A 12,929-nucleotide genomic window follows, 5' to 3' on the forward strand; every position below is an offset into this window, starting at 1 on the left:
CTTTTACTCTGCCTTGCCCACAGAGTCTACCCTAGTCACTGGCAAAATGATAATCAACTACAGGTTTCCAAGGGGGGTCTACACAGAAACACAATTTGGAATACATTCACTTAATACGGCATCTGAGTCATGGAACTTCTTAACTAGGATGGACATTGAAACAACACTTTCCATTTACTAAGTTCATTATTTCATTTTCATACTCTATATCTATTCATTGAAGTAGGAATTTTAGTGTCCTTGTGAAAGGATCTTATTTTTCTTAGGATGAAGGATTTGATGTTGTGAATATGATGAAAAATTATGTATAATCACGGTTAAAGTGAGTGAAAAAACTTTTATTTCAAAATTATATACAGAAAAGTTTCTTATATGCAGAGAAGAATAAAACTATGTATACCTGACTCTAACACAGGACCACAGCCTTGCTACCCAAACTCTGACTCACAGAACAGGACCTGCAGCATCAAGTACACCTGGTAGCTGTTAGAAATGTAGTCCCTTGGCCCTTTAGAGAGCCGATGAATCAGAATTTGCATTTGAACTATAAACCTTGGTGATTTGCATGCACAGTGAATTTATAGATGTTCTGGTCTAGAATACGGTTTTCCATCAACTTACTGTTGACTTTGAGGAAGGGTAATTATTTGTACTGTGTACTATTCTGTGGCTTACAGGAGATTAGCTGCATCTGTTCGGATATTGCCAAATACGCCGAGGGCAAAATCATCTCTGGCTGAGAATCACTGCCCCAGAGTTCCAGAACTCAGAGGTTTCAAACAGACTCCATCCCTTACTTGGTTATACCTTTAATCAGAACATTAAATCCCTCTGAGTCTCATTTCTACTATGGAGAATGGAGTTCATACAAATATTACCTCATAGAATGCATTGTTTATAACTTACCTTTGACAATCTCTATAATATGCTAAGCAAGTTTATGGGGCATAAAAATACCTAATAGGCCTCTTATAATTACAAATATTTTATAATGCGGGACTAAAACAGCTCTTAACTTCTGATGTAAATAGGAAATTCCTAATTGGCTTGGAAAAAGGATCATGAATCCAAGGAGTAGAATACCCAAGCCTTTATATATTTTTTTCCCAAGGCTTTATATTAAAGGAGCAAAGTCATCTTGCCTTGGAAGAGGTGAATAGCAATTTTTAGAGATTTCAGTGGTTGTATCCCTAGCACAAATCAAAGCTTTGAAGGCCCATGTGACCTAGGCAAGACAAATCCTCAATACTACACTTGAGAGAAAATTTGAACTCAGAGATATGATGAGGTACTGAGAGGCTTAGAGCTTTGGAAGCAGGGGAGATAAAGGAGAAGGTGTAATAAAAACTGAATTTACCTAACTTTTAATGTAAACTTCTGGGAATAGAGAATCAGCAGGAAAAAAATCTGCCCAGACCAGTGTCTCCAAGGGAAATCACGTACTTAGAGATTGTAGTAACAAGAGGAAGACATGCCTAATTAGCTGATGTAAGAAGCTCTAAATATCTCCTGTGCTGCAATCCCTCAGCCTGTGCCACTTTTGGTTGGACAGGACCTGGTTGCTGCTTTTGCCGTCCTACATCTGGCTGGGAGAACAATTCTTGATCTCTTTCTGTTGTCTTGCTTGGGGACAAAACTTTGGTCTGCATTGTCAGTCATTGAGGAAGGAAATTTTACTTCTACAGGGAAACCTTTCTCGAAGAGTTCCCATGCAGGTGAGTCTGAGAGTTTCACAGGCACTGTAGGAGAGGGTCAGAGAGTAAGGAAGCCAAGAACTTGTACCTGAGGTCACCTGAGAACCAGTCCAGCATAGTTCAGAGGCCAGAGATCACTGTGATTGTTTGATGGCTTTCCTAGTAACATATTTATCTATGATGCTGAAAAAGGGAATATTTCACTAAGAAATTGGATTCCCCGTGTTGATGAGTAGGTGATGTTACAAAAGCTCAGTTAGAAAAAGAAATGGGAGAAGGTGATGCTTCCCTTAAAGTAGACAATAAGTCTAAGGGTCTTATCAACTAACAAGAGTAGACAGAGAAAAGCCTAAGGAAAAAGAAGTCTTTTATCACCTCGTATAAATGATATCCAACTTTCGTTGTATTTTGTATATTTCTCTTTTCAAATTGTTACTTTATACCCTTAGCTTATTTTCCTCTTGGGATATTCAATCTGTAAGGTGTTTCACATTAGAAATATATCACTGTTTGTGTTCTTGGAAAAAGTATATTTTTCTCTATCATTTTACCTGGACATCAAGGGGATGTCACTGGAGTTGAAATGTTGCCAAATTGAGGAAGATTTTCTTTATCACATTGTATCAGGGGCCATTTGAAGTTATTATTTCCCCCCTAAAGTCCATATGTCCATTTCATTTCTCTCTCTCTCTCGCACACTTTTTATATATGGAGCAGAATGTGGCCATGCCAAAAAGGAACCCCAAGTTTATTATTCCATAGGAAGCAGATGAACTGGAATTTTGGGGTATCACTTAAACATTCTTTAGGAGAAAGGTAATCTGATCTGATCAGCTTGAATTATAACCACCCATGGCCTAAGAAGGGTGTTTCTGGGTGGGAAATGCATGTTATTTACACAACCCAGGTGAACATGGTGTGTCTCTGTGAATGTGACTTGTGGACTGAGAGCAGTTCTCAAAGCAGAGGCATCTGGACTCATATATTAAGATGATATAATAAGGTGAGAGTTCACTCAACAGATGGTACTAAGAAGGGAATCTGTTTTAATAAACAGGATGCCTTTGCAACAAAATTCATAAAGTGCAGGAACAATATGGAAGGAAGGATTCTCTGTGTACTGAAGTTGTAGCTGTAGCAGGGAGGTCACCTTGTTCCTTAGCATCCGCTGACACCATCTCTAATAACTCCCTGTCTTGCTTATTCCTCTGCCCCACTGGCTTGATATGAACGTATAAAACAAGCATCTTCCTCAGGTCCTTTACAGAGGTCTTTCCCTCTGTCAGGCATCCTGTTCTCCTGATATCATACAGTTTCTTCCTATTTCTTGAAGTCTACGTTCAAATATCACCCTGTTTACTGGCCTTACCTGAACACTCAGCAGAAAACACCACCGTATACCTTTAGAACTGTTTCATTTTATTTTTGAATAGGAAAAATTAACATAAAGAATTATTAACTGTAACAGGAGATTGGAGTAATGAGGGGGTAACCGATAAGAAGAGAATTGTAAATTAGATAAGAATAAGCAAATATAGGAGCAACCACAACTTCTAGGGCTGATGGAGAGTGCCCAGGGAAGAATTCCTTAAGCCTCTGCACTGGGATCCAGTCCTTGTGGAACACAGCACAGCCAGTGAGCCAGTGAATGAATGAATGAATGGCAGAGAAGTTGCTGGAGAGCTGTGTCAGTAAAACTTGCTGGAAATCTATACTCTAGGGTGCCAGGGGAGCTGTTCACTGGGAGGCTGTCTCACGCGAGGCACCCTTCTACATAAACCACACAGTGTGGGTATGTGTGCATGTGTGTGGTGGGAGCTGGAGGTAGCAGCTGGCTGCTGGGCACGGGAGAAGAGGCTTGTGCTTCAGCTGCTGGGCAGCAGGGCAGCTGTGTGAGCTGCAGGAACCACGCCTTAGAGAACCAGGCACACTGCAGGAGCCTGCCAAACACACACACACAGTCACCAGCAAGGAGAATGTCTTCCTCCTATGATGTCTGAATCCTCACCGACAAAGCACACTCACAAGGTTAGGAAAGGAAAAATATTTAAAGAACTTAGATACATTTTTGTAGAGCAGGCAAGGAAGGGTAAAATTGGATCTGAGAGGCAGTATATCTATAACTGGTAGAGTTGTCTGCTTACACAGTTTATGAAATAGCTCACTTTGCAGATTACAATCCAGTGTTCTTACTTAGCATACTACTTACCAGACTTGCTGTTTATCTTTACTAATGAACTGAGTCTCTGCATCACTAAATAAATATTGTCAGAAGTAAGGAAAATGATATTTTATTAAATAGAAGTGGCAATACTAGTATTTGTATAATGCTGCCCACATATGTTTTAGTTGTTTATAGTTAACAGATTAGGAAAAATGTAAAGAAGTACTAAATTATGGACCTAAACTTATGCATTAGTGATCCTAGTCCAGAATTTCAACTGAGTAATGAGGAGAGTCATTACAAACAATCCACACCATCAAGAGTGGTAAAAATGACATCAATTATTATCTTTCCTTTCTCTCTCCTTTTCTTTTTTCTTTTTCTTTTTTTCCCTCAGATCTTTATTGGAATATAATTGCTTTATACTGTTGGGCCAGTTTCTGCTGTACAACAAAGTGAATCACTTTGTTGATTTTCTCTCACTTCGTCCCAGATTCCGCTTCCCCCCCGCCCCACCAGTGTCCTCAAGTCTGTTCTCTGCATCTGCATTGTTATTCTTGCCCTGCCACTGGATTCATAAGTACCATTTTTTAGATCCATATATACATGTTAGCATATGGTATTTGTTTTTCTCTCTCTGGCTTACTTACTTCGCTCTGTATGACAGACTCTAGGTCCATCACCTCACTAAAATAACTGAATTTCATTACTTTTTATGGCAGAGTAATGTTCCATTGTATATATGGGCCACATCTTCTTTATCCATTCATCTGTTGATGGGCATTTGGGTTGCTTCCATGTCCTGGCTATTGTAAATAGTGCTGCAGTGAACATTGTGGTACATGTTTCTTTATGGATTATGGTTTTCTTAGGGTACATGCCCAGGAGTGGGATTCTTGGGTCATAAGGTAGTTCTATTTTTAGTTTTTTAAGGAACTCCATATTGTTTTCCATAGTGGCTGTACCAATTTACATTCCACCAAAAGTGCAAGAGGGTAGAACTGCATTTTAGTTCTAAATAGCATGTCACCTTCTGACATATTATATTTTAATTTGAATATCACCTTGGATTATCCTAGGGAAATGTGTTTTTCAGCACTCTCTAGCTGTTGCCTACGTGTGCTTAGAATATGATTGACACTCAATATCTCCTCTCAAATGCATGAAAGAATCTATCATTAAAACTACAGAATGTATGACCTCTTTCGAAATATGCTGAAAATGGGGCAAAAATTCTTAGTCAGAGATGAAATGGGGAATACATTGAAGGAGAATTTATACATTAAATATTAATATCAAATACTTGATGATAGTATAGAAATTGCAGTATTTTAGGTATTTGTGTTACACCAGTTTGTATGAAAATAAGTCATGATATTTTCCTTTTTCCTGGTAGTCACCTCCATAACATGGAATCAGGGAATAAGACACAAATTTCAAAATTTCTTCTTCTGGGACTTTCAGAGGAACCAGAAGTGCAGCCCTTGGTATTTGGGCTTTTCCTCTCCATGTACCTGATCACTGTGTTTGGAAACCTGCTCATCATCCTGGCCATCAGTTCAGACTCCCAACTCCACACACCCATGTACTTTTTTCTCTCAAACTTGTCTTTTGTAGACATCTGTTTCACCTCCACCACCATCCCAAAGATGCTGTGGAACATTCAGACCCAGAGTGAAGTCATAACTTATGCAGGCTGCATCACCCAGATCTATTTTTACATACTCTTTGCAACATTAGATGACATTCTCCTGAGCGTGATGGCCTATGACCGGTTTGTAGCCATCTGTCACCCCCTGCACTACACAGTCATCATGAATCCCCGGCTCTGTGGACTGCTGGTGCTGATGTCCTGGATAGTGAATGCCATGTATTCCTTGTTACACACTTTAATGGTGTTGAGATTGTCCTTCTGTCCAGATTTGGAAATTCCCCACTTTTTCTGTGAACTGTATCAATTGGTACAACTTGCTAGTTCTGACACCTTTCTTAATAGCATGATGATGTATCTCGCAGCTTTACTGATGGCTGGTGGTCCTTTTGCTGGCATCCTTTACTCTTACTCTAAAATAGTTTCCTGCATATGCAGAATCTCATCAATTCAGGGGAAGTATAAAGCTTTTTCTACCTGTGCATCACATCTCTGTGTTGTCTCCTTATTTTATTGTACAGTCTTAGGAGTGTACTTTACATCTGCTGTTACCCACAGCTCACACTCAAGTGCAATAGCCTCGGTGATGTACACTATGGTCACACCCATGCTGAACCCCTTCATCTACAGTCTGAGGAATAAAGACATAAAGAGGGCTCTAAGAAAATTCTTTTGGATGGCAGCTACAAGAAACCAGTTGTCCTGGGACTGAAGAAATGTCGGTTATTGCAGGGCTCAGCGCATTAGAGGACAAAATTGTGATTCTCTGATCAGATTGTAGAAATACCACTTGTTCCTTCAATTTAGTGCCTAGTATTTTCATTTATTTAATTTCAACTGCTTTATACAAGTTAAGTAACTCACTTGACTAAGCTTTCTGTTCTCTGTTATCTAAGATTTTTTTCTTTGCCATTTTTCTACTTCCCTATACTGATTTCCAACTTTAAGTGAAATATATGAAAATTCCCACTTAGGACACTTCATGCATTTCTTAAGTATGATTTTTCCTGAAGTAACATATTTTATACAGAGCAATTTTTTTTTCACTTTACTAAAAGAAAAATCACAAGTTGTACTATGCCTCTGGAAGAAGAAAGACTTACTTGGCAACAAAAGTCACCTGCACAATTTCATAAGAAAGTAAAAAATGAAATCACAGTTCATCACTCTTTTATTTGTCATTTCTTTGTTTATCACTACCACGGCCATGCTAAATCTCTTTCTCTGCTGTCTAAGCAAAAAAGACATAAAGGGGACTCTGAAGAGATCTAATGGGATTGCAGTCACAAAAGGGCCAAAGGTCATAGGGATGATGAAGTGCCCTTGTTTTCAGGGCACAGAGTCCTGCAACCAGAAATTGTGATTCTTTGTTCATTGTGGAATAAAATTTGCTCCTTCTCTTTGTTTCCCGGGATTTCCATTTTATTTAATTCAAGTTTTCTATAAAAATCCAGTAATTCAGTTTATTAAGCTCTCTTCTCAGTCTACGATATAGGCTTTTTTTTTTAATTGTGCTTTATTCTACTTCAAATTTTTCCAAACTCTGGATATGAAATATTTTGGAAATTCTCATTTTTTCATGTATTGACATGGATTTTTTTTTTTAGAAATAATTTCTTCTTAAATGATATATATCCTACCAAGTAATTTCCCCCTTGTTTTCCTGAAAGACTAGTCATCAGATGATTTACTCATATGAAAACATGTACAAGTGACAACCAAGGCAGTTTATATAATTTTATAAAATGGTTCACCAAATCAGAGGGTGTGGAACTGTGGTTAAGGAGGGTTAACTGCAACATTATATGCAGATTTTCAATGACCCAGGGTGTCATTGCCCCAACCCCTGTGTTGTTCAAGGGGTCAAATTTTTATATCTGTATATGTGTGTGTATATATCTCATGATCAAACAATGACTCACTAGAGAGGTTGAACGCCTATCTGGTTATGTGGTTCAGGGTCACAATTTGTGCAAACAAACATGTCTGCCAATCTCCTGCTTACCTGGGTGGAAACTGAAATAGATTGACTTTTAATACAATTATCTGTGATAAAATTCTAAAACACAATAATGTTGATTGCTATCTTTAAATATCAAAATAGAGGGAATACGGGGATATGTGTATAAAAACAGATGATTGAACTTGGTGTACCCCCCAAAAATAATAAATAAATAAATAAAATTAAAAAAAATATATCAAAATAAATGCATAGAATGAGAAGGTTATTATAATTGCCCTCAGTTCTGTACAATTTTATATTTTATTCAGTTAGCTATTTCTGAATAACCTCTCATCCTAATATAAATGTTTTAATATTATGCCTTTATTATGAAATGGGATTTTATGTTCAGGAATTGGTCTGATCTCCACTGGGCTCCTCATGGTTCTATGTTCACCTGTAATTCTATGTGTTATAATTGTAAGTATCATCCATGATGTTGTATGCAGCTGTGTTTCAATTCTTTCTTCACTAATATGTGACAGTCTACTTCATTTATATATGTATTTCAATCGTATAGCTTGTGGAAAAAATAGTTTATCATTGGTGATATCAGCACCATGGTGGCAGAAAACACTCCCTTTGTCTCACCCATTCAATCTACAACTAATAAAGCCAAGTAACTAAACAAAGGTCTTTCTGCCCAGGACATCAGGGCATCAGAGATTCACACAGTTGTACATCTAAAGGTGGGTGGATTAGAACACATAGAGAAGGTGAAACCAGGGAACAGCAGAGGCAGTGCCCCTGATCCCAGCCTCATGTTTGAGGCCTCTGAGTCCATTGCCCAGAGACCCTGGTAGCACAGGTGGAGGTGGCACACATGACACTGACTTCCTGGATGCAGCATCTCCTACAGCCATGGGGAACCAGGCAGCAAGGGTGGAGCAGCCTTCGACTGAGGTCACCCTGGACGTGACAATAGCGCCTACCATTCTGTTTCCCCTAGTAGAGATGCCTGCTCCAGCAGGGACATGGGCAGCCCCAAGTCACCAGGGACACTGGAGACACAAACAGTGATGACAAAGGCACCCATGACACTTCTGGCAAAGGCCATGAAATTCAATAAATGTAGTTTCGACTCAATGGCATAGTAAATTTATAGATATTCTGGTCTAGAATAGGGATTCTCACCATCATACTATTAACTTCGGGGAAGGATCATTACTTGTATTGGGTGATATTCTGTGGTTTACAGGAGATTAGTAGCATCCCTTCAGATATCGCCAAATAACCCGAGGGGCAAAATCATCTCTGGTTGAGAATCACTGCCCCAGAATTCCAGAACTCAGAGATTCCAATCAGGCTCCATCCCTTGCCTGGGGTATACCTTTGAGCAGAACATTAAATCCCTCTGAGTTCCATTTCTACAATGGAGAATGGAGTTCATAAAAGTACTACCTCATAGAACTCATTGCTTTTAAAATTAAATTTGACAATCAGTATAATATGCTAAACTAATTTATGGGGCATAGCAATAGCGAAGTCTCTCTCTTGTAATTACAAGTACTTTGTATTGAGGGACTAAATGACAGCTCTGAACTTGTGATACAACTAGGAAATTCCTAATTGGCTTGGAAGAACCATCATGAATCCAGAAAGTATAATATCCAAGATCTTATGTCAAAGGAGAAAAGTTATCCCCCTTTTTGAAGAGGGAAATAGTAATTTCCAGAGATTTCAGTGATTGTGGCCCACCACCAAATCAAAGCTTTGAAGACCCATGTGACAAACACAGACAAATCTTCAATATTATACTTTTGGAAAATTTGAACTCGAAGATGGAAGCAGGAGAGTTAAAGGAGAAGGAGTAATAAAACCTGAATCACTTACCTTACAATGTGGTCTCCTAGGAACAAAGAATCAGCAGAAAAAAAGTTCTATCTGTCTACACCAGTGTCTCCAAGGGAATCACGTACTTAGAGGTTGGATTAACGAGGAAAACATGCCTAATGAGCGGACATAGGAAGCTCTAAATATCTCCTGTGCTGCAGTCCCTTAGTCTGAGCCAGTTTTTGGTTGGACAGGACATGATCCTTGCATTTGCAGTCCCAAATCTGGCAGGAGTACTGATGCTCGATCTTTTCCTGTTGGCTTGTCTGGGGACAAAACGTTGGTCCGCATCATCAATTATTTTACTTCCACAAGGAAAGCTTTCTCTCAAATTCTACACACAGGTGAGTCCAAGAGATGAACAGACACTTCAGGAGAGGATCAGAGAGGACTGAAGCAAGACCATGTACCTGAGGTCACCTGAGAGCCAATCTAGCACAGCCCAGATGTCAGATATCACTGTGGTTGTTTGCTGGGAGACATAAAATGCTTCCAGTAGAAGTGGACAATTAGTCTAAGGAAAGTATTTGTTAACAGGAGTTGACAAAAAGGGAAAAGCCTCAGGAAGAAGAAGTCTTCTACTGGTTCATATGAAATATACTGAACTTTTTTTGTGTTTTATGTATCTCTCATTTTGAATTGTTAGTTTATTCTCTTGGCTTATTTTTCTTTTGGCATATGCAATCTGTAAGGTCTTTCACATCATGAAGATATCACTGTTTCTGTCTTCATAAAAAATATTTTCTTTAATATTTTTCCTGGGCATCAAGGAGATGTCACTGGAGTTGGAATGTTGCCAAACAAAGGAAGCTTTTCTTCATTAGATTGGCTCAGGGGCCATTTGATCTTATTGGGAATTTTTCCCCTAATGTCCATATGTCCACTTCATTTCTCTTTCTTTCTCTCTCTCTATTTCTCTCTCTCTCATACTTTTCATGTTTCTTTAAATACAGAGCAGAAAGGGACCATACTAAAAAGGAATCTCCAGTGTATTGGTCCACAAGAGGCTCACTAACTGGAATTTCTGGGTACCATTTATACAGTCTTTACAGGAAAGATAATACAATTTGACCAGATTGAGATGTAACCACTCATTTTCTAAAAATGGTAGTTACGAGTGAGAAATGCATGGTAGTAACACAGCCCAGGAGGCTGTGTTGTTTGCTGCACCTGGTGGATTGAGAACAGTTCTTAAAGCAGAGGCACCTGGACTCATACATTAAGGTGCCTTATAACACAGAGGCTGGAATTAAATCAACAAGTGTCATTAAGAAGGGGATTTGTTTTAATTCACAGGACACATTTGAAACACAATTAAAAAAGTACAAGGAATGTGTGAAGGAAGGATTCTCTGTGAACTGAAGTTTTAGCTGTAGCAGGGAGACCCCCTTGTTCCTCAGCATCCCTGACACCATCTCTAATCACTCGTCCTCTTGTGTATTCCTCTGCCCCACTGGCTTCCTTGTTTGGATCTGAACACATGGAACCAGCATTTTCCTCAGGTCCTTTGCAGTGGGTGTTCCCTCTGCCAGGCACACACTTCTGCTGACTAGATCCTTCTCTCTCTTTCTTGAAGTCTATGTTCAAATATCATCTTGTTTGCTGGCCTTACCAGAACACTCAGTACAAAATAATACCTCCTATGTCTCTCTCCTTTATACTTGGTTTTGTTTTCATCATGGCATCTGTCACCACCTGACATATCATATAATACTTTATTTTCATATCATCGTTTGCCATCCTTGGATTGCAGGAGATTTGTTTTTCAGCACTCTCTACTTATTTCCTATATATACTTGGGACATGTTTGGCACTCAGTATATATTTCCCAAATGCATAGGGAATTTCTCATTAAAACTGTAGAATAGATGACCTCTTTGGAAATGTGCTGAGAATGGGACAAAAATTCCTAGTCAGAGATGAAATGGAGTATAACGTCAAGAAGAACTTTTCCATACATAAAATAATAACATGAATTTCTTGACAGCAAAATGGAAATTTTAGTATTTAAACTATGTGAGTTATGCCCTTTTGTGTGAAAATTAATCACATTATTTTCCTTTTTCCTGGTAGTCACCTCCACAACATGGAACCATGTAACAAGACACATATTTTAAATTTTCTTCTTCTGGGACTTTCAGAGGAACCAAAACTGCAGGCCCTCATATTTGGGGTTTTCCTCTCCATGTACCTGATCACTGTGTTTGGAAACCTACTCCTCATCCTGACTGTCAGCTCAGACCCCCAACTCCACACACCCATGTACTTTTTTCTCTCAAACTTGTCTTTTGTAGACATCTGTTTCACCTCCACCACCATCCCAAAGATGCTGTGGAACATTCAGACCCAGAGTGAAGTCATAACTTATGCAGGCTGCATCACCCAGATCTATTTTTACATACTCTTTGCAACATTAGATGACATTCTCCTGAGCGTGATGGCCTATGACTGGTTTGTGGCCATTTGTCACCCCCTGCACTACACAGTCATCATGAATCCCCGGCTCTGTGGACTGCTGGAGCTGATGTCCTGGATAGTGAATGCCATGTATTTCTTGTTACACACTTTAATGGTGTTGAGATTGTCCTTCTGTCCAGATTTGGAAATTCCCCACTTTTTCTGTGAACTGTATCAATTGGTACAACTTGCTAGTTCTGACGCCTTTCTTAATAGCATGATGATGTATCTTGCAGCTTTACTGATGGTTGGTGGTCCTTTTGCTGGCATCCTTTACTCTTACTCTAAAATAGTTTCCTGCATATGCAGAATCCCATCAATTCAGGGGAAGTATAATGCATTTTCCACCTGTGTGTCTCACCTCTCTGTTGTCTCCTTATTTTATTGTACAAGCCTAGGTGTGTACCTTAGCTCTGCTGCTACTCACAGCTCACACTCAAGTGCAACAGCCTCGGTGATATACACTGTGGTCACACCCATGCTGAACCCCTTCATCTACAGTCTGAGGAATAAAGACATAAAGAGGGCTCTGAATACTTTCTATTTCAGGCCAGGTTAAAAGGTTCAATTTTCCTGGGGGTGATGACATGGCATTGTCTCATGGCTTAAAGCCTCTGAACCAGCAATTGTGATTATTTTATTATTGTGGAATAAAATTTGCTCCTATTTCTTTCCTGTGATATTCATTTTTTAGCAGTTATATGTACTTTTTATTCCAAATAAACTGCAAGAATTTTCCTTAATATATAATGAGGATAAACACCCTGGAAGAGCCAAAAGTACACTAGTTAGATTCTAAATTGTCAGATACTCATAATCAAATAGTATTTTATACACTGACTACTTCATGGGATTTCATACTTTTTTGCTTTTATAACATCTATCTTTCAAGGAGAAAAGTGATCATTCAAATGTGTTGGTTTTCTGGTAAAATATTTTTGAAATATACCTCAAATATGTAAGTAATGAGCTTTGGTGACTTCACATTTTTTATAAATATGTTGTTCAATGCATGGACTTATACAGCATCATTGGTTCTGAAAATGGCATTAATTTATAATACAACTATGATTAAACAAGTATGTTACCTTTAAATGAACACTCTGTGCCTCATTTTCAGTTTTTTGA

The 12,929-nt window shown here is 38.7% G+C and overlaps 2 protein-coding genes across 2 annotated transcripts; both read left to right on the forward strand.

Moving 5' to 3' along the window:
- The first annotated feature begins 4,205 nt into the window (after nt 1-4,205).
- Nucleotides 4,206-6,221, forward strand: LOC130836301 (olfactory receptor 7A17-like). Its single transcript, XM_057708361.1, has 2 exons — nt 4,206-4,243; nt 5,234-6,221. The coding sequence occupies exon 2, from the start codon at nt 5,268-5,270 to the stop codon at nt 6,219-6,221; it is 954 nt and encodes a 317-aa protein (XP_057564344.1). The 5' UTR covers nt 4,206-4,243; nt 5,234-5,267.
- A 5,209-nt stretch (nt 6,222-11,430) lies between these two features.
- Nucleotides 11,431-12,360, forward strand: LOC130836302 (olfactory receptor 7A17-like). Its single transcript, XM_057708362.1, has one exon. The coding sequence runs from the start codon at nt 11,431-11,433 to the stop codon at nt 12,358-12,360; it is 930 nt and encodes a 309-aa protein (XP_057564345.1).
- Nucleotides 12,361-12,929: the final 569 nt, after the last annotated feature.

This window comes from Hippopotamus amphibius, chromosome 15, assembly GCF_030028045.1.
Source record: "Hippopotamus amphibius kiboko isolate mHipAmp2 chromosome 15, mHipAmp2.hap2, whole genome shotgun sequence".
NCBI lineage: Eukaryota > Metazoa > Chordata > Mammalia > Artiodactyla > Hippopotamidae > Hippopotamus > Hippopotamus amphibius.